This window comes from Varroa destructor, unplaced genomic scaffold (assembly GCF_002443255.2).
Source record: "Varroa destructor unplaced genomic scaffold, Vdes_3.0 BEIS01000003.1, whole genome shotgun sequence".
NCBI lineage: Eukaryota > Metazoa > Arthropoda > Arachnida > Mesostigmata > Varroidae > Varroa > Varroa destructor.
In genome coordinates this window covers 58843-74591 of record NW_019211456.1, presented here as the reverse complement: position 1 = coordinate 74591, position 15749 = coordinate 58843, and the positions used below count along the sequence as shown (strand labels likewise).

The window sequence follows — 15749 nt, the reverse complement described above, 5'->3', positions numbered from 1 at the left end:
GCGAGCCAACTAATGCTGAGTTTTTTTATGCGCAACGCAGGGAATTTCTCTACACGATTTGTACGATGGCCGGTCTCGACCAACCACCTCGATTTCCTTTGTGAAGATATATGAGCATACAAGTAGTAGCACTGCCAGAACCCTACGCTACTTGAAACCATTTTTTGGTGTTTTTGCTATATTTGGTTCGACTTGAATAATAAACGGATGTTAATTATAAAGGAAATATGACAGACCAGATGAACTACAGTTATACAATAGCTGGCTGCTGGAATAAGTGATACATCCTAAGTCTAATATTTTTAATGAGCAATTCGTTACGTTTCTTCACTTTTTTTTTACGTACATAGTATACTTATTTATAACACAACGAAACGGGGATGTAAGGTGGGAAAAAAATTACAGATACTATCATAACTGGATAGTGCTATATTTGACATGCTTTTTGAATATTATCAAAGCAGGTTAGCGTTTAAAATAACGTTAAGTATTTACAGTCTCTCCATCTAACGTTATTATTCCACTTGAGGCATTTAACCTTACCACTCCAATGCAAATACTCCAGTCGATCTTTGTGGCTAGCTGAACCGTGAATACATAGATATAATTTTGTGATGGCGGTAAAACACGCTATCGCCATGATATTCAAAAGGTCTCAAAATGTATTTTGCATGCAAACATGCAAAGGATATCCACTAAGATTTTCTTCTGATATACACATAGAGGACCTTGTTATTGCTAAATGTCGAAATTTGTGTAACATTGACATTTTGCATGACACGTTGCATGGACATCATATAGCAAAATACCTTTAGGAAAAATTATTCATTTCTGTTTTCCTCTTTTATTCTTTCTTATCTCTTTTTTTAATCATTTGCTTCCAAAAACTAGAGAGACTAACGTAGGTGAGCCCTATGCGTTCACACATGTCGTACAACAATGCAACTTCAATAAAACTTTGAACCGATTTTTGATTATATCTGTTAGAAATAGTCAACCCAGCGGTTAGGTTACTTACAAGAAGCATAGAACCTCGGACGAGAATTCAGATTTGACCTTTAATTCATTTGACAGGGAAATCAGTTTCCCATTTGGCTGGATAGCGCCTGCCGGCACATCGTTACTCGACGTGCAGGATCATAGCCACCTTTTCACCATTATGCTACGGTTTTCTCTGTGTCCCGGCTGCTGCTATTGCTGAACACACAGGCGCACCCTCTCCAGTTCAAACTGTCCCTTGCATTATTTGAGAGCCCAGTTGCGGCTGGCCTTTTAAATAGTTTCATGTACCGTACTTACATCATAGCATATCGACTCTGGTTCGATAAGACTCGGAGCCAAAATACTACGATCTGTAAAATACTGCGTAACGAAACAAGCTACTATATAGATAATAGATAAGATTTTGTTGTTGCCTATGTGGATGATCAATTACGGATCAGGATATTTCAAAACTGGTAGAAAATATTTTAAGACATAATAGAGTTTAATAGAACAAAAGTGTTTTTCCATGGAATCGTGGGCTGTTAAGCCACTGCTTTGTAGCCATACGCGAGCAGAATAAGACATTTTCTTGATTACATAGATTGCCAAACTTAAGACCATGTTTCGCTCTTAGCTCGGCTGGTGGTTAATACATATCATATCGGTCACTTGCAGCAGGTCAAGTAAGTATACATTTCACGGATTATCGCAACCCTAAAAGAGATGAGAAAGGAATCTCGTACATTTAACTTCTGCAGTTTTAAAAAAGAAATGGATATTGGTCAAAAGAACAAAGTCTCTTCAACTAGCTATCTTACTACACTCAACAACTACGGTTTAGGCTTCTAAATATACAGTTCTATTTCCTAAAGCTCTTCATTTATACAGTAATTCCAGAACTCTTCGTCTAAAAGGCATACAGAGAGAACGAAACGTATAACACACAATATTAATAATAATAATGGTGAGGAAATAGAAACGACGATGGACCGCTGGCGTATGTGTATCCTCCCCAACGACGTGCCAGATCGATAATTGTCCAAAGCTAATTGAACACGTCGTCGCTCCCACGTAGTCGCGTTCCACGGTTTTCGAAATCATGTTCAAAAGGACTCTAAAACTGAAAGTCGCGAGCCACATATTGCTCTACAGTCGTGTACCGATGAACCCAAAACTAAGCGGGAAGAGGGTATCATTTTTGGGTTCGATTGTAGTTGTCTATGAACTTATTGGGGCTTCTTTCATCAAAACCCTTATCCAGCCAATACAGCAGACGTTTAACGAAACATATCAACGCTTTCGCCAGACGACATATACCCGTCGATTCCTGAAAAACAGGTATTAATTGAAAAGCAGTTTAGTAAACTGGAAAATAGTTTCTCTGAGTGTTCCAGGTTGGGCTTAGTCAAAGTAAAGCAAAGCCAAAAACCACGATTTTCCAGCACATAATTACTTATCAGGCTTGGAAGACTTACAAGGCGCTTTTAGCTATTGGTTTAGGTCAAAGGCACCTTGCAGCGACCAAAGAATACGCCAAGGTAGTATTTTAGTCAAGCTTTAAACCACACCCGTATATTGGAGTATATATACCCGTATATATGACGATTTTCTAATGGTCACTCAACGATCTATTGAAGTCAAATTCTGTGTATTGTATCTTTTAACTTCCTCACACCATATATGATACGCCAGCTATAGACTCGAATAGCTGGTGTATCCACGCTTATGCTGATGCTATGATTTCGATGTTGAATATGTACATTTACGAGCCTGTGGACAGATGAGTGAATGGGTTTTCGCAACCCTTCAAGATTTATATCTGTTTAATCTTTTAGTTTTCTATTCTACTAAGCCACATGTCTTTGCTCAATTTTCATGAGCCTCGTTAAGTTTTCAAAATTTTAAAAAGCCTAGGTCGCTGGAAACGCGGTAGAGTGTTCAGATGATCTGACAGATTTAGGGTTACGTGTCAAATATTGGTGCCTTTCGCCTGCATTTTAAGAAAATGCTTAGAAACGTTGGGCGTGTTTGTCGGTCTGCGTAGTTTACTTGCCATAGACCCTACTATATCAATGCTAAGCAGGGTTTCGATTTACTCTTTATATAAAATATAGCAGACTTACGAGGGTCGATCAACAGGTGCTCTTACTTCACTTGGGGCTCCCCTTGTCCGTAGATTCATATTGTATAACCTTTTGGTCAATTCGGAACAATGTCTCCATAAATTTTGCGGTTCTGTTAAAAAATGTTATCTGGTCGACATTACGCCTAGGATGCCTCTGGTAAATTAAATCACTAAGAGTGATATGAATAGACTGGTACCCAAAAGATGTTTAAGAAAAAAAGGGGAGTCGAAAGATCTCCAACATTAAATTTTTTTAATCACGTCTTGAATCATCTTCACGTAACACGACAAAAGCGTATCATGAAGGTCTTCAAACAACAAGAGATATGACTTGAGAGGAAATTTGGATATATTTGGCAATGACAGGATTATAAAGCGTTAGATTTACGCACGATCGGGTTTTGGTTGAACAGTTACCCCAAAAGTGTGGTTTTGACCGGCCCCTTATTAGCCTACGGTGTTTCTGTAACGATGATTTTTTTGGTGCGTACACATGTGCCGTCAGAGACGATGCCTAAGCTTCTGTGTTCTCAACAAGCCCGTTATAGTACTATCAGTTAGAAAATAGTCAGGTTTGTGTAATCGTTTCGTAAAAGACGTATAGTTTTCCATTATGCTTAACATGACTTGCTTAGGTGTGATTTTTTTTATCTAATATATCTGTACATGTATGAAATCATTGAGCTGATAATGAAACTCAAAAGTTTAATAGCGAACCAGCTAAAGATAATTATCTTAGCTAAACGGGTAACACGTTGTAGGATCTATCTCAAGGTGGGCTGGTTTGTTCTTCTGAGCACTTTTATCTATTTTCTAGCACCTTATTATAAATAGATACTCCTCTTCGTTTTCATACTTCTATTAGGAACACTGCATTGTGAATGTCAAATACGCGACATATATGTTATATTTGACAATTTCTGTGTGAAATATTAAATTCCTTACCTATAACGATTATAAAGCATATCTGAGGGAATCAGCCTATATAGGAACTTTATATGGACAGATATATTGATCAGAAACTCCGCACCAATTTTGATGCAAGCAAATGACTGAACTATTAATATAACAGTCTAATTCTAATCAAAATTGAATACCAGGGTAAGGTTCTTACCAATCGATTTATGCGATACGAGTGACAAAATACTGCAAGATCTATTGTGGTTTGTATTTCGTTATATTGTGGTTTGTACTTCGTTAATAGATTTATATCTTTTCAGTTACGTGAATATTGTGAATTTTCCTACGTGTAACATATTTCATTATATCCTACAGTACCGCAACCCATTATTACCCGTCGCGTGTAAATTAGCGCTGAGAGGTTTTATATTTTAATTGCCTCTGGGTGTTGGTAGAGTATACGTATGCTGCGCTTCAAACTATTGTGTGCGATAGTATCGGAATCGCAGTAAACGCTGTCACAAGCCTGTGAGGTAGTTTTTTGTATTTCAAAACGAAGTTCGGTTTTTCCCAGCAATGCCTTTTTCAGTAAAAAGTTTTATATGGGGCCAACCGTAAAAATAATAAACACCGATTTCCCTGAACTCGGTATACGTATATATGAATACATACAAATTCTCTATATAGAGAATTATATATATATATATATATATATATATATATATATATATATAAATTTCATATATACAGATTTCGTAGATATATATATATAATCTCCACCGCTAATTTTAACACGCAGATGGTAATATGCGCATCGTATAAGCTAAAACGAACAAAGCTGTTTATATGTGTGTATGGGATAATTTCTAATAATAAAACTCATTATATTCTGCATGAATCTGCAGTGCCGTTTATCTGTACTGATAATCTTTATAACTTAAAATATTAGTGACAATCCCGTTTTGTAATACTCTAGCACCAACGATAAAATTAGCTAAATATATGCACCCCTTTAATATAGATACATTCGTCACTGTTAATCGTAAGTTTCATTTTCTCTGCAGATAACTTGAGTTCAGCGACTGGTTCGAGCGGTGGTCGCGGAGGCAGTGGCGAGGCAGTCGGAAGGGCAGATGTGGACGGCGGCCTCGGTGGCTTGCAGGGGGTCCTGGACCCCATGGCCTACAATTTTGAAAGCGACGAATTCAGTAGCTTTAACAACACGTCGTCCACTATTTCTCCCTCAGCTTCAGGAGAACGCATCGTATCTGACGACTGGTCCGCTTGGTATGAATAATATTTGCTAATTTTCTTATTCCTTTTGTCACATACAATTCGATTTTCTTATTCCTTCTGTCACATACAATTCGTGACCAGGCTGAGTACTCCTATATTGAACAATTCGACTATACAAAAAAGGCACGATTCTGTGGAGCAATGCATGTGCGATTTTTTGAGACCCTATATTCAGAAATTAGAGGTTAAGATCTGGATGTACGTATCTACCCTATATTATTTAGGACTATGTCGAGAGATCATCGAAGTATTTCGAACAAAACAAAGAAGAAGGGCAAACTTACTAAACGCATAGGAAGAAAACGAAATCTCTACTTACTCCTAACTAAAAAGATGTATTTGTTAATTTTCCTTAATCCATCACCCGTCAATTGCTGAGGTTGACTGTTTTGTCTCGACTGATTGCAGGTATATACATAACGTGCATGGCTGGCTGTCATTGGCCGTATGTGTGTTCGGCATCTTGGCCAACATCCTCAACGTTGTGGTACTATCGCGAAAAAACATGATATCGCCTACAAATGCGATTTTAATTGGGTTAGCTGTGGCCGACATGCTTGTCATGTGCTTCTACCTGCCGTACGCAATACTCGAGTTCGTGCAGCAGAAGGACAATGACTGCATCTTGGACGATGTTCCGGTGGCATGCCGCTCGTATGCCGCCATTGTGTACACGTTAGTTTGTTCCAACGCCACCGTCGTTTTTCACACTGTCTCAACGTGGCTGACTGTGGCACTGGCCGTATGGCGATGGATGGCCGTAACATTTCCTGGTCAGACGCGTAATGTGTGTTCGATGCATCGTGCGCAAATCACCATCGGTAGCACGTACGTGGGCACAGCCATCGCTTGTATACCCAACTATATAACATTCACGGTTCATGAAGTAATCGCTAAGAGCCGCATTGATGGCCAGCCGGTCGTATCATATAAAGTAGACTTCACTGTAGTTAGCCATTTTGAGTCTATTCGAAAATTTAATTTCTGGATGTACAGCGTGCTCATGAAACTGGTACCTTGCGTGGCGCTCACCATGCTGTCGATGGCGCTGGTGCGTGCCCTTTGTGAAGCCGATGAACGGCGTCGTCGGCTTAAGGCCCGACCTAACAGTCAGGCGGGCGCTGCCAGTGGCGCCAGGTCAATGGAACCTCCCTCTGCCAATCAGCGCTCCTCAGACCGTACAACGCGCATGCTACTCGCAGTGCTGTTACTCTTCCTCATCACAGAGTTTCCCGCCGGAATTCTGTCGCTGCTGTCCGGTATTTTAGGAGACTCGTTTTTCGAGAGATACTATCTGCGTGTTGGCGACATCCTTGACATCTTGGCGCTCTTCAACAGCTCCGTAAACTTCATTCTTTACTGTTCTATGAGTCGGCAATTTCGTAAAACGTTCGCGCTACTTTTCACACCACGCTGGCTGCAGCACTGGGCCCCAGTTATGGCCACAGAGGCCAACGCGACCATAGCTACGACCTGCGTATAGCTCAAGTTGAAGCAGGGCGGGCCCCGCGCCTCCGCCAGCGCGCAACAAATCAAAGTCGAAACAAAAATCTATAAAGAACAAAGGCTAAATAAATGACAGACATCTTTGCCTAGCAGACATTGCTTGATCCTTCCTGCTCCCAATAATCGAAATTTGATAAAACAGCCACTACTTACTCATTTGAATCGTAAACATATGTATAGTAAACAGTTTTATGCCTCCATATTAATACGAAAAGCGTGTCCGCAATTCGTTTTGGTAATATCATAGCGGTTCGTTTTCATTTTATATGATGATATTTAGTGATATAAATACAATGAATACGTACGCTCGAAAAATCGCAAGGCTTACACGATCTTAGGCGGCAATCATCTTGGCCTACTTCAGACGCTAGGTGTGTACCGAACCTAATGACAAGGGAGTTAGTTCCGTTACTTACATTACTCAAGGTAGTAACGGAAGCTTGTAAGGCGGAACGGTTATAGTGGTAGTCAGGTAATTGCAGTAGTACCATATCGTAGGCAAGGCAACATTGATCCAATACATTTACCAGAGCTCTCATCTTGGATACATCGTTTATATGCCCTCAGCACATCGTTTATGTACGGTAATGACGCGGCAAGAGTACTTTTTAGACTTGTGAGTCATATCCTGTTAATTCGTTATTGTATTGGACGATTATGGATCGTGGCACTAGAACTCTTTAAAACAATAACTTCGGAGCACACATAGATAGAAGTAAAACAACTGACAAAATTGAAACAAACATAAATTTCACCGTCACGCACACTTTCTGTCACCATAAGAGTGTCATCTCAAGAGGTGCAACAACGATTGGCAGCAGTAACTACTACAGCAGCTACATAATTACTGTTACCCGTTGCTAGTCGCTGCCATACCTTACTGCTAAAAGTCGCAGGGTCATATAGGACTATGTATTGCATACTTGACGAGGGATTACAATGTTACAAAGTAATCTGCTTAACAGATCACGACCAACGAAACAGAAACTAATTAAAGGGAATAGCCAGGCAATGAAATGAAGTTGAGAATGATTTTCAACAATAGGCTTAATAAAGAGATTTGTTATATAAATTAGATTATTCGTTATATATAATTAGGTGACTAGAGCACGTTAAAAGAAAGTGTAATTGTTGTCATTTTCAGATATTTTTATCTTAGCTTTTCCTGTTTGAGTGTATGTTTAATTTGAACGAAACACGTAGCGCTTTTTATTCGCGAAATTGTTGGATATAATTTTTGGGTACTGAAGACTTGGAAAATGAAATCTGCACTTCAGGTAGGGATCAGAAGTAAAGTGAACAAAGGTACCGCATTTGATAATTTCGTACCCTTCGTATCGGGAAAATATGATGACTAAGGTACCAAGGCAACGGAATAATTTACGTTAAAATTCGTTTCATTGCTTGTCTGTTTATATTGGGATATGTGTTTAAGCGGGTGTCGCATTAAATACCATTCTAAATGTAGCTGATGATAGTAATAATAACAAACAATGTAGAACAAGTTTTTATGCGCCTGTGCTCCACTGTGTCGAGCAATACGTGCATCAAGGTGCATCAGGAAAGCGGATTTTGTGTTTTCGTGATACGAATTATTGTGGGATACAGGCATTCCCACCTTGTTGCAGTCAACACTTAAGAATCTTTGAGTTTGTTAACCGTATTCCAATCAAACGTATGAGTATGCTTGACCAATTTACTATCAAGTACACATTGTTAAAGTGTGTTAGCATCGTTTGATCGAGTTTTTGATCGCTTAAACAGTTCAATGCGCGAGTAGTGTACACAGTGTAGACGTCTACGGAAGCGTGGTGGATCCGTCGTGTTTGGCCGCCCTGAAAAGGGAAACCGCGGATCCCGGGCGCTCCCGGTGCGCGCATATCCGAAGCATAGAGTAAAAATAAGAAACCAAAAACCAATATAAAATACTAAACCACCTCCGACATCACAGGTTACCATTTTTGCTATTCGAAAAAATAATACCAGTAGCAGTAGTGGCAACAACAGCAGTTATCAAAACGATCACATTCGCAACGAATGGTGTAAGAACCTGGTTATGTAACGCATCACAATTTTCTGACTAATCTTTTTGTTTACTGATAAAGTAAATCGAAGTAATTATCTTAAGCAACGCAAGGTAAAATAATACCGAAAAGTCAAATGTCGACTTGTCAATTCTCAGTATTATCAGAAAAAAGGAGGTAAATTATCGACAGATTGTAGGCCGTTCATTGCGCAAATTCTTCAAAATAATTATGACACTACGTTGCTGTCTGGAAAGTGGGAAGGAACAAAATCTATACAAAATTTTGCATTCAATTGAGAACGAGTTGCCGCAGAATGGCTCCAATGGCAGGCAAGATAGTGTTCTAGCTAATAATTTGCCCGACGATGGATCGTTTCGAAAATGATATAAAAACGTAAATTTACGCACGTTAATTCAATGATATACTGATGATAGGTGTCTCCTCGCTTGGCCGAGACACCTGCGCTGGTGAATCGTCCCTTCTTAGCTCAACAATACGAAATCTGAACAACATCGAGGGTAGAATTCTAATGTAGATATCATTAGGTTCAAAAGCGATGGTAATACACTTAGAAACGTAATACTGACATGATACTCAAGGACAAATATCGTACAAATATTTTGCCCACCTGAGTGTGGTGCATTAGCTTTTACGTTTGTACTTATTGTATATTAGGAAATCAATGTTTTTGTATATTCTCTTAGTTTTTTTTTTTTTCGTTTTAGTTTCTTTGCTAGTACATACAAAGTACAAAAGTAAGCGTAAACAGAGGGCAAATGACTGCTGGTCATTAAAATGAAAAATGGCTACGTAACTCACCCGTATCAAGTTAAAGATATTTTTCCATTATCAATTCGGACACTTTTTTATATCCGTCACATAAAGAATCACAGTAGATTTTCCAGTGCATAATTCACTGCTTAGCCCAAAACTAGCTCCCAATCCCTAGTTAAGCAAATAATATGTTTAAATTTCCTAGAGAACATGTAACTACGATATTGGACCACGCAGAGGTTTTTACTACCGGCTAATGACGATCAGAAATAACAATTAGTGTTTTTTACTCGGAGACTATATCGGCCGAAAGTAAGATTAAAGAAAAAATTGCCAAGCCTTATTGATTAAGAGATTAAAATAGAAAACTATCGTTTGAAAGGGATAAATCGAAGCAAGATTGCCATTATCGGGCTTGGTCGTATGGCACTTGCGAGTAATAACACGATTCCGTTTATTTCGTTGATTATTAAGGTTTTGAAGACGATGGTGTCCATCGATACTAGCATCGCACAACTGAGGCATTTGGTACAGCTATAGAACCTGTAGTATTACCATACAGACATCCCTAAAATATTCTTACAAGATTGATGGCTCGCTGTCGTCTAGATCATATTATAATGAGCTCGCATCATGTTGAATTAGCTTCGAACTGATCTCATTTCAGTCGTTCACATTTTGTACTTTATTTATTGCGCATTGAGTAAATCATAATTGTATTCTATAAAGTGTGTTGAAGCCAAGCAATGCAAAAGAAGTAGGCAGCTTTGAAATCAAACGGGTCTACTGAGCTATGTCAACGTATGCTCATATATATCATTACATCTGTTCTCACATTATGTTTATTGTACAGTATCCAATGGCGACGCGGACAATAAAAAGGCTCCGGCTTCGATCCCTAGCAAAAATCAGCCATTTCATCTGGTTTTTGCGCTCTTAATATTAGCTTACAATACAGCCACGTATAATCGGCCCGAATATCCTCCCACTATCTACCCATAAAATTGAAATTGCGGCCCTGTCCACCTTATTTTTAATTGTGTATTAAGGAAAGCTTCGTGCAAGAAAGTTTCTCTTTTACTAGAATATAATCGGCTGTAACACTGCGGGCTAGCTATCATGTCATAACTGGGTACTGAGCCGTTGACAGGTGAAGGTTTTAATTTCAATCGAATTTTCGTCTTATTTTTAGATTTTTTAAATTCTAAGTTGTCAGCAAACAAAGATAAATATATTAACTTGATAGCCACTGTTTCTTTGCCGATTTCTATAGCTGCAGACTGTTTGAGCTGGAACTATTCTGTGCATAAGTTCATCCAATTAATATCTTTTTATACTATCTATGTGGTGCGTGTGCGCCTGGATGTGTGTATTACTATTACGAAGTTTCATCATAACTATATTATAAGAACGAAGCACACAAGTGATTGCTCACTCTTAGGATAATGTTGCGACAATACAAACACCCCAACAGTACTAGTCATTATTGTGCATGAACTCGCGGCAAGGAGAGAAATAGAGAAACAGGGGACAAATGTTTTGCCAAGTTTTGTGTTGGATTAATTATTTGACGATAACAAAACTCTAAAAGAATATCCGTGATCGATACCGTCAAGCATAGTGCAGTAATGAGTAAATAATAAGCATACGTCATTAATGGTCTATCTGACTACATAGAAGTATGTACGTGTATACCTTTAAACATACGTGACCTAAATATTCCCAATATTCTGCAGACGTTCTTTAGTATGTACATATATGAATTAGATCTTAAAAACACCACTTTCCTAAGTTCGGGTAATCCAAGTAGAGCGATAGTAAGATGTGAAATTACTGTTGACGTTAACATCAACATGTTTATAGGTAAAACTGATGTAGCTATATTTGTTAAAAGAGATAACACTAGAAGACGGCTGGCCGAATTGGTAAAAATCGTAATCATCAACTTTATATACATAATATATATATATATATATATATATATATATATATATATATATACACATATATGTGGGTGTTTGAAATAAATTGGGAGAGCTTTAATTGAATAATTTTTCATTAGCTGTATGGAGATACCCGTCAGTCTTGTTTTTCCAACGAAGCCAGTTCTTTTAGAAGAAAATCCCAAATTCACTATGGTTGACGACGCAACACCAGGGTCATAAACTTTCTTTTATTTCCTTAAATTGGCAAGTTACTTGATTGCAACTTAGTGCACCAGTACTGAAAGTACAGATGCAAAATCCTATATATCAGGACTAGAAGACCACAACTTGAGGTCCATTGTGAATTGAAAGGATATAAAAGTGCATTTTTAGCGATTCCAGTGATATATATAGGCGCCTTGGCAGTTAAATGGGAAGTGACAATGAAAACAGTGAAGACTTGGTTATAAATCTCATTCCATTCAAGTTAGGTAGAAGACGCGATCGGTGCCACTTATTCCTAAGTTCCCTGAGATACGAAGCAACAAGCCGCGCTTGAGTTTTTTGGCCACAAGTATGTAATTTGTCGATGCAATCATGTCACTACTGTAGGTCACACTTCCGATCAATGTGCGCATTTTAAATGTTGTATCTACTGAAAGAGGCTTCTTACTTGTCTCCGAAGGGCGTATTCGTTATTAAATAAGTTTATTTGAATGTTATAAAGACTCTGGTCAAGTCATGGGTGGCTACTAACTATATCGAATGGTGGGCCATACGTCTTTCAGTAAAATGGCGCAACTGCTTATAGGAGCAATTTAATGCAGGGCTGGTTGGTCGAGCAAGTGAACGCGTCTAACCTAGTTTAACTAATCTTTGCATGATTACGTCGACCATGTTGCTACTCAGTAATACAGAGAGGAATGCTTTGGCACGGGCTAGTGATTTAGACCATGAATAGAAGCCGTAGCCGACACGAATTGCTTTACATTGGATAACACCTCCATGACAGATCTGTGACGGCGTATGTAAGAAATGTTATCCATCCAAGGCCTATAAATAAATGACACAAATTTTACCTGGATTTGTTTCATGCACCCCATATTGATTTATATATTGTCACATGACTAAGTACGCATCATCGATAGCTATTTGTCACAAAAACGGCTAAGAAAGATAGCCAACAGTGGGAGTATATTGACATGAATTATAGAGGGCATTTAGTCCTGTCATAACACAAAAAACGCATGGTAACGATAATGCTTAAGCACACGCCGAACATAATGCCATCCATATTACAGAAGTAAAGCACAGTGCGTCTATAAATAATTCCAAATGTATAAGAGTGAAAGTGCTGCCATGTTATTATATACGATCAGAATGTGTTAAAAGACCGAACGACAATAAATGATGGATTTTTAGTTTTAATAAACATATTGCGAAGTGCTGGGGTTACAATATAGAATTAATATTTTCTAAACTATTAAATTTAAGCGTTGGTGTCTTACGTGCTCGGCATCACTCAGTGGTACTCATCTACACTTGAATAATAACACGCCTCAAAGGAGAACATACGTTTGCGTTGACACTTTTATTACGGATAGGAAGAGAAATGCAGTTCAGTGATACGAAAAAGCTATTTATTCCTGTTGCAACAACTAGAGAAGGTAGAAAAGGAAAGATCACGGCGAAGTAACGAATAATGAACAAGCAAAGCTATAGATTTACCAGCGCTGATTTAACACACTCGATATGAGCATATAGAGATGTGTGCAACTACCTAGCTAGCTTGGATAAGATCCCGAGATAACAACAGCCAATTGAACATAACTAGCACTAAACATTTTCTTTAAAGGTCTAGTAGCATGTATGTAAATAGTATGAATACGACACACTAGCGAGGCTGCAGTAATTTTGTGTAAGAATAAAGGGCTAACAGAGGATAAAACTGAGAGAAGCACATATGGGTTTTTAAAAAGACATACTTCTACGATACTTGTTGAAACGGTGATATTTACTCTACATTAAGTTTCTGAGTGATTAGAAGTAAAGGGCGGAGAGCATAGTCGTTCAACGCATACTATATTTCCAAGATGAACAGCTAGTAGCGTGCTGCAGCAAGACAGTATACGTAAACAATTGCTAGCATGACTAAACGGTAGCCCCATAAACTCGAACTATAAAATATTGTATTTACTCTATAAAACCGAAGAAAGAAAACATTGCCAAAAGGCGATCAAAATTTTAGGATAACAGGTGCTTTGCGCTCTGCAGACTGTGGCACGAAAAACGAAAACCGTCAGCCGTATATTAATTCTGTTCTTGAAGATTTCATGGAGAAAAAAACGTAACACAATAAGGCGAGGAAGATAAATAAACAAGTGATTATTTATCTTTCTTGCCTATAAACTTGAATGTATGTGTTCGTCAGCATAATAAACGCGGTAATAAAGCCTAGTGTGTTTCGAACATGGATATGGAGATGATTACATGAACCTCAGACACATAGTTCTTCAGCCTTATTGCTATTCGAATATTAACAATGATAATCCCAGCAACGATTTTAAAGAAAGAACAATTCGCTTTATCTGTCTACTACAATAATTTTAGTCGAATTGGACTGACGTAATTGTAGGTCAGCTCAGGCTCAGTGCACACTAATATTAAATCGATCCGTTTAATTTATCGTAACGTAAATTAGTGGTATCTATTCAAAAGGACTGCTGAAGCAGATGAGCATAGCTCAATTCAACATAAGTAGTGGATGCATTGCAAGCAGGATATAACGTGAATTTAGGTTATTGAAACATTTTTTGTGGCCACAGAGATCGTTATCGGAACCTCACAGCAGCCGTTGTTTCGAATGTAAAGCGACTGTTACTGGCAGGTATTTTAAGGGCACAATAAACAAATGGTTGGTAGTGTCTTTTCTTGATATGGCTATACATAAATATAGATCGTTGCTTTGTTCCAATGGCAGAAAACGTTAAAGACTGAGTCGAAAACACAGGCGACTATTAATCATGTTTTGGACGTATTTGATGTTAAATTAAATTATCAATAATAATAATAATAAATGTTGTGCGCCACTATTTAGCCTGTGTCATTGTTTTTTTTTTTATTTTAATGACTATGTTGGTTTGCAAAATGCTCTTTATACTTCTAGGATTCTTACGGATTTTTGCGTTTTAGTGTACCTTGGATCCCGTTTAGTGCTAGGATTGCAAGTGTTTAGAGTTTATACATGTTAAAAAGCACTGAGAGCTTTCAACGTTCGTAGTATGGTTATTTATGGTTACATAAGAAAAGATAATATATGGTTTAATTGGACAGCTCGAATTGCACTGACCACGATATCCTGTCGTCTATTACACCAATAAAAGCATCTCTTACGCTAAAGAACTTGTTTAACCAATTACTTAAATCTACTCTAACTTACTTACCTACTTAAACCTTAATTAGTTACAAAACCTGTGAAAGGGTCTGAAAACTGAAGGTTAGTATATGCATAGTAGATGACGATTTCGACAGAACACATGCCGTTTGATTTTTCAGATTCACCGTATATTTCATAGTACTGAAAGCGTGCTAAAATCTATCAATCGACAACTAATAGTTCTTGTAAGATTCCTGCTGGAGCTTTTTCATTTTTCTAACTTAGTCACCAAAAAGAGCGTAATTAATTTAACTAACAACAAACTGACATGTTCTACTAATTATTGGATACTGGATCTATATTACAGAGCTGTGCTCAACAGCAGGTAATCCTAGTACCAACGCTTGTTGTTATACTCATCACACAGCATATGCCCTGACATGTTCGAAGAACCGAGTGGACAAATAAACGTATGAGAACTGCTAAGCTATCTCATCTATTGTTAAATCTATGTCTAAATACGATATCGAATGTATCTTTTCCATTGCTAAAGTAGCTCCCCTAGACGAAAGGGAAGACTATCTTTTTCCATATTAGGGAAAAAATGCGAGCTTATTATTTCGCTTAAAATTTACGTAGTCGTCTAGTAAGGAGTCACTCATCGTCAGCTCGCCTGTACTGAGGCTATTGCATGACTGCACCTATGTTTAAGGAGTACAGTCAAGAAGGTTGCGCAAGTCTGTCCGATGCAGAAGACTCGAACTACGGCACGACGGGTGGTTCATCCTTCATCATAATATAGCAGCGGCCCACACTTCCTTACTCTTAGAGTACAT

At 38.1% G+C, this 15749-nt stretch overlaps 1 protein-coding gene and 1 long non-coding RNA gene across 34 annotated transcripts in view; one reads left to right on the top strand and one right to left on the bottom strand.

Annotated features, from left to right (window-relative positions):
* The window catches only part of LOC111246826 (G protein-coupled receptor dmsr-1-like), a 77380-nt gene extending 62742 nt beyond the window's left edge, over nt 1–14638 (top strand). For all 31 annotated transcript variants that reach the window (XM_086982931.1, XM_086982923.1, XM_086982935.1 and 28 more), the window contains 2 exons: nt 5074–5296; nt 5714–14638. In XM_086982931.1, the coding sequence (XP_086839057.1) occupies nt 5074–5296; nt 5714–6788 (1298 nt within the window). In that variant the 3' untranslated portion in view covers nt 6789–14638. The remainder of the gene's footprint in view (nt 1–5073; nt 5297–5713) is intronic.
* On the bottom strand, nt 384–7346 carry LOC147756349 (uncharacterized). Of its 3 annotated transcripts, XR_015323272.1 has the most exons (5): nt 7117–7251; nt 5625–6856; nt 5018–5191; nt 1930–2311; nt 384–1698 (listed from the first exon to the last, which is right to left on the bottom strand). It is a non-coding gene; the product is annotated as an uncharacterized LOC147756349 (long non-coding RNA). The 3 variants fall into 3 exon arrangements; XR_015323271.1 differs by having other exon boundaries at nt 384–2311; nt 7228–7346; XR_015323269.1 differs by having other exon boundaries at nt 384–2311; nt 5035–5191.
* Nucleotides 14639–15749: the final 1111 nt, after the last annotated feature.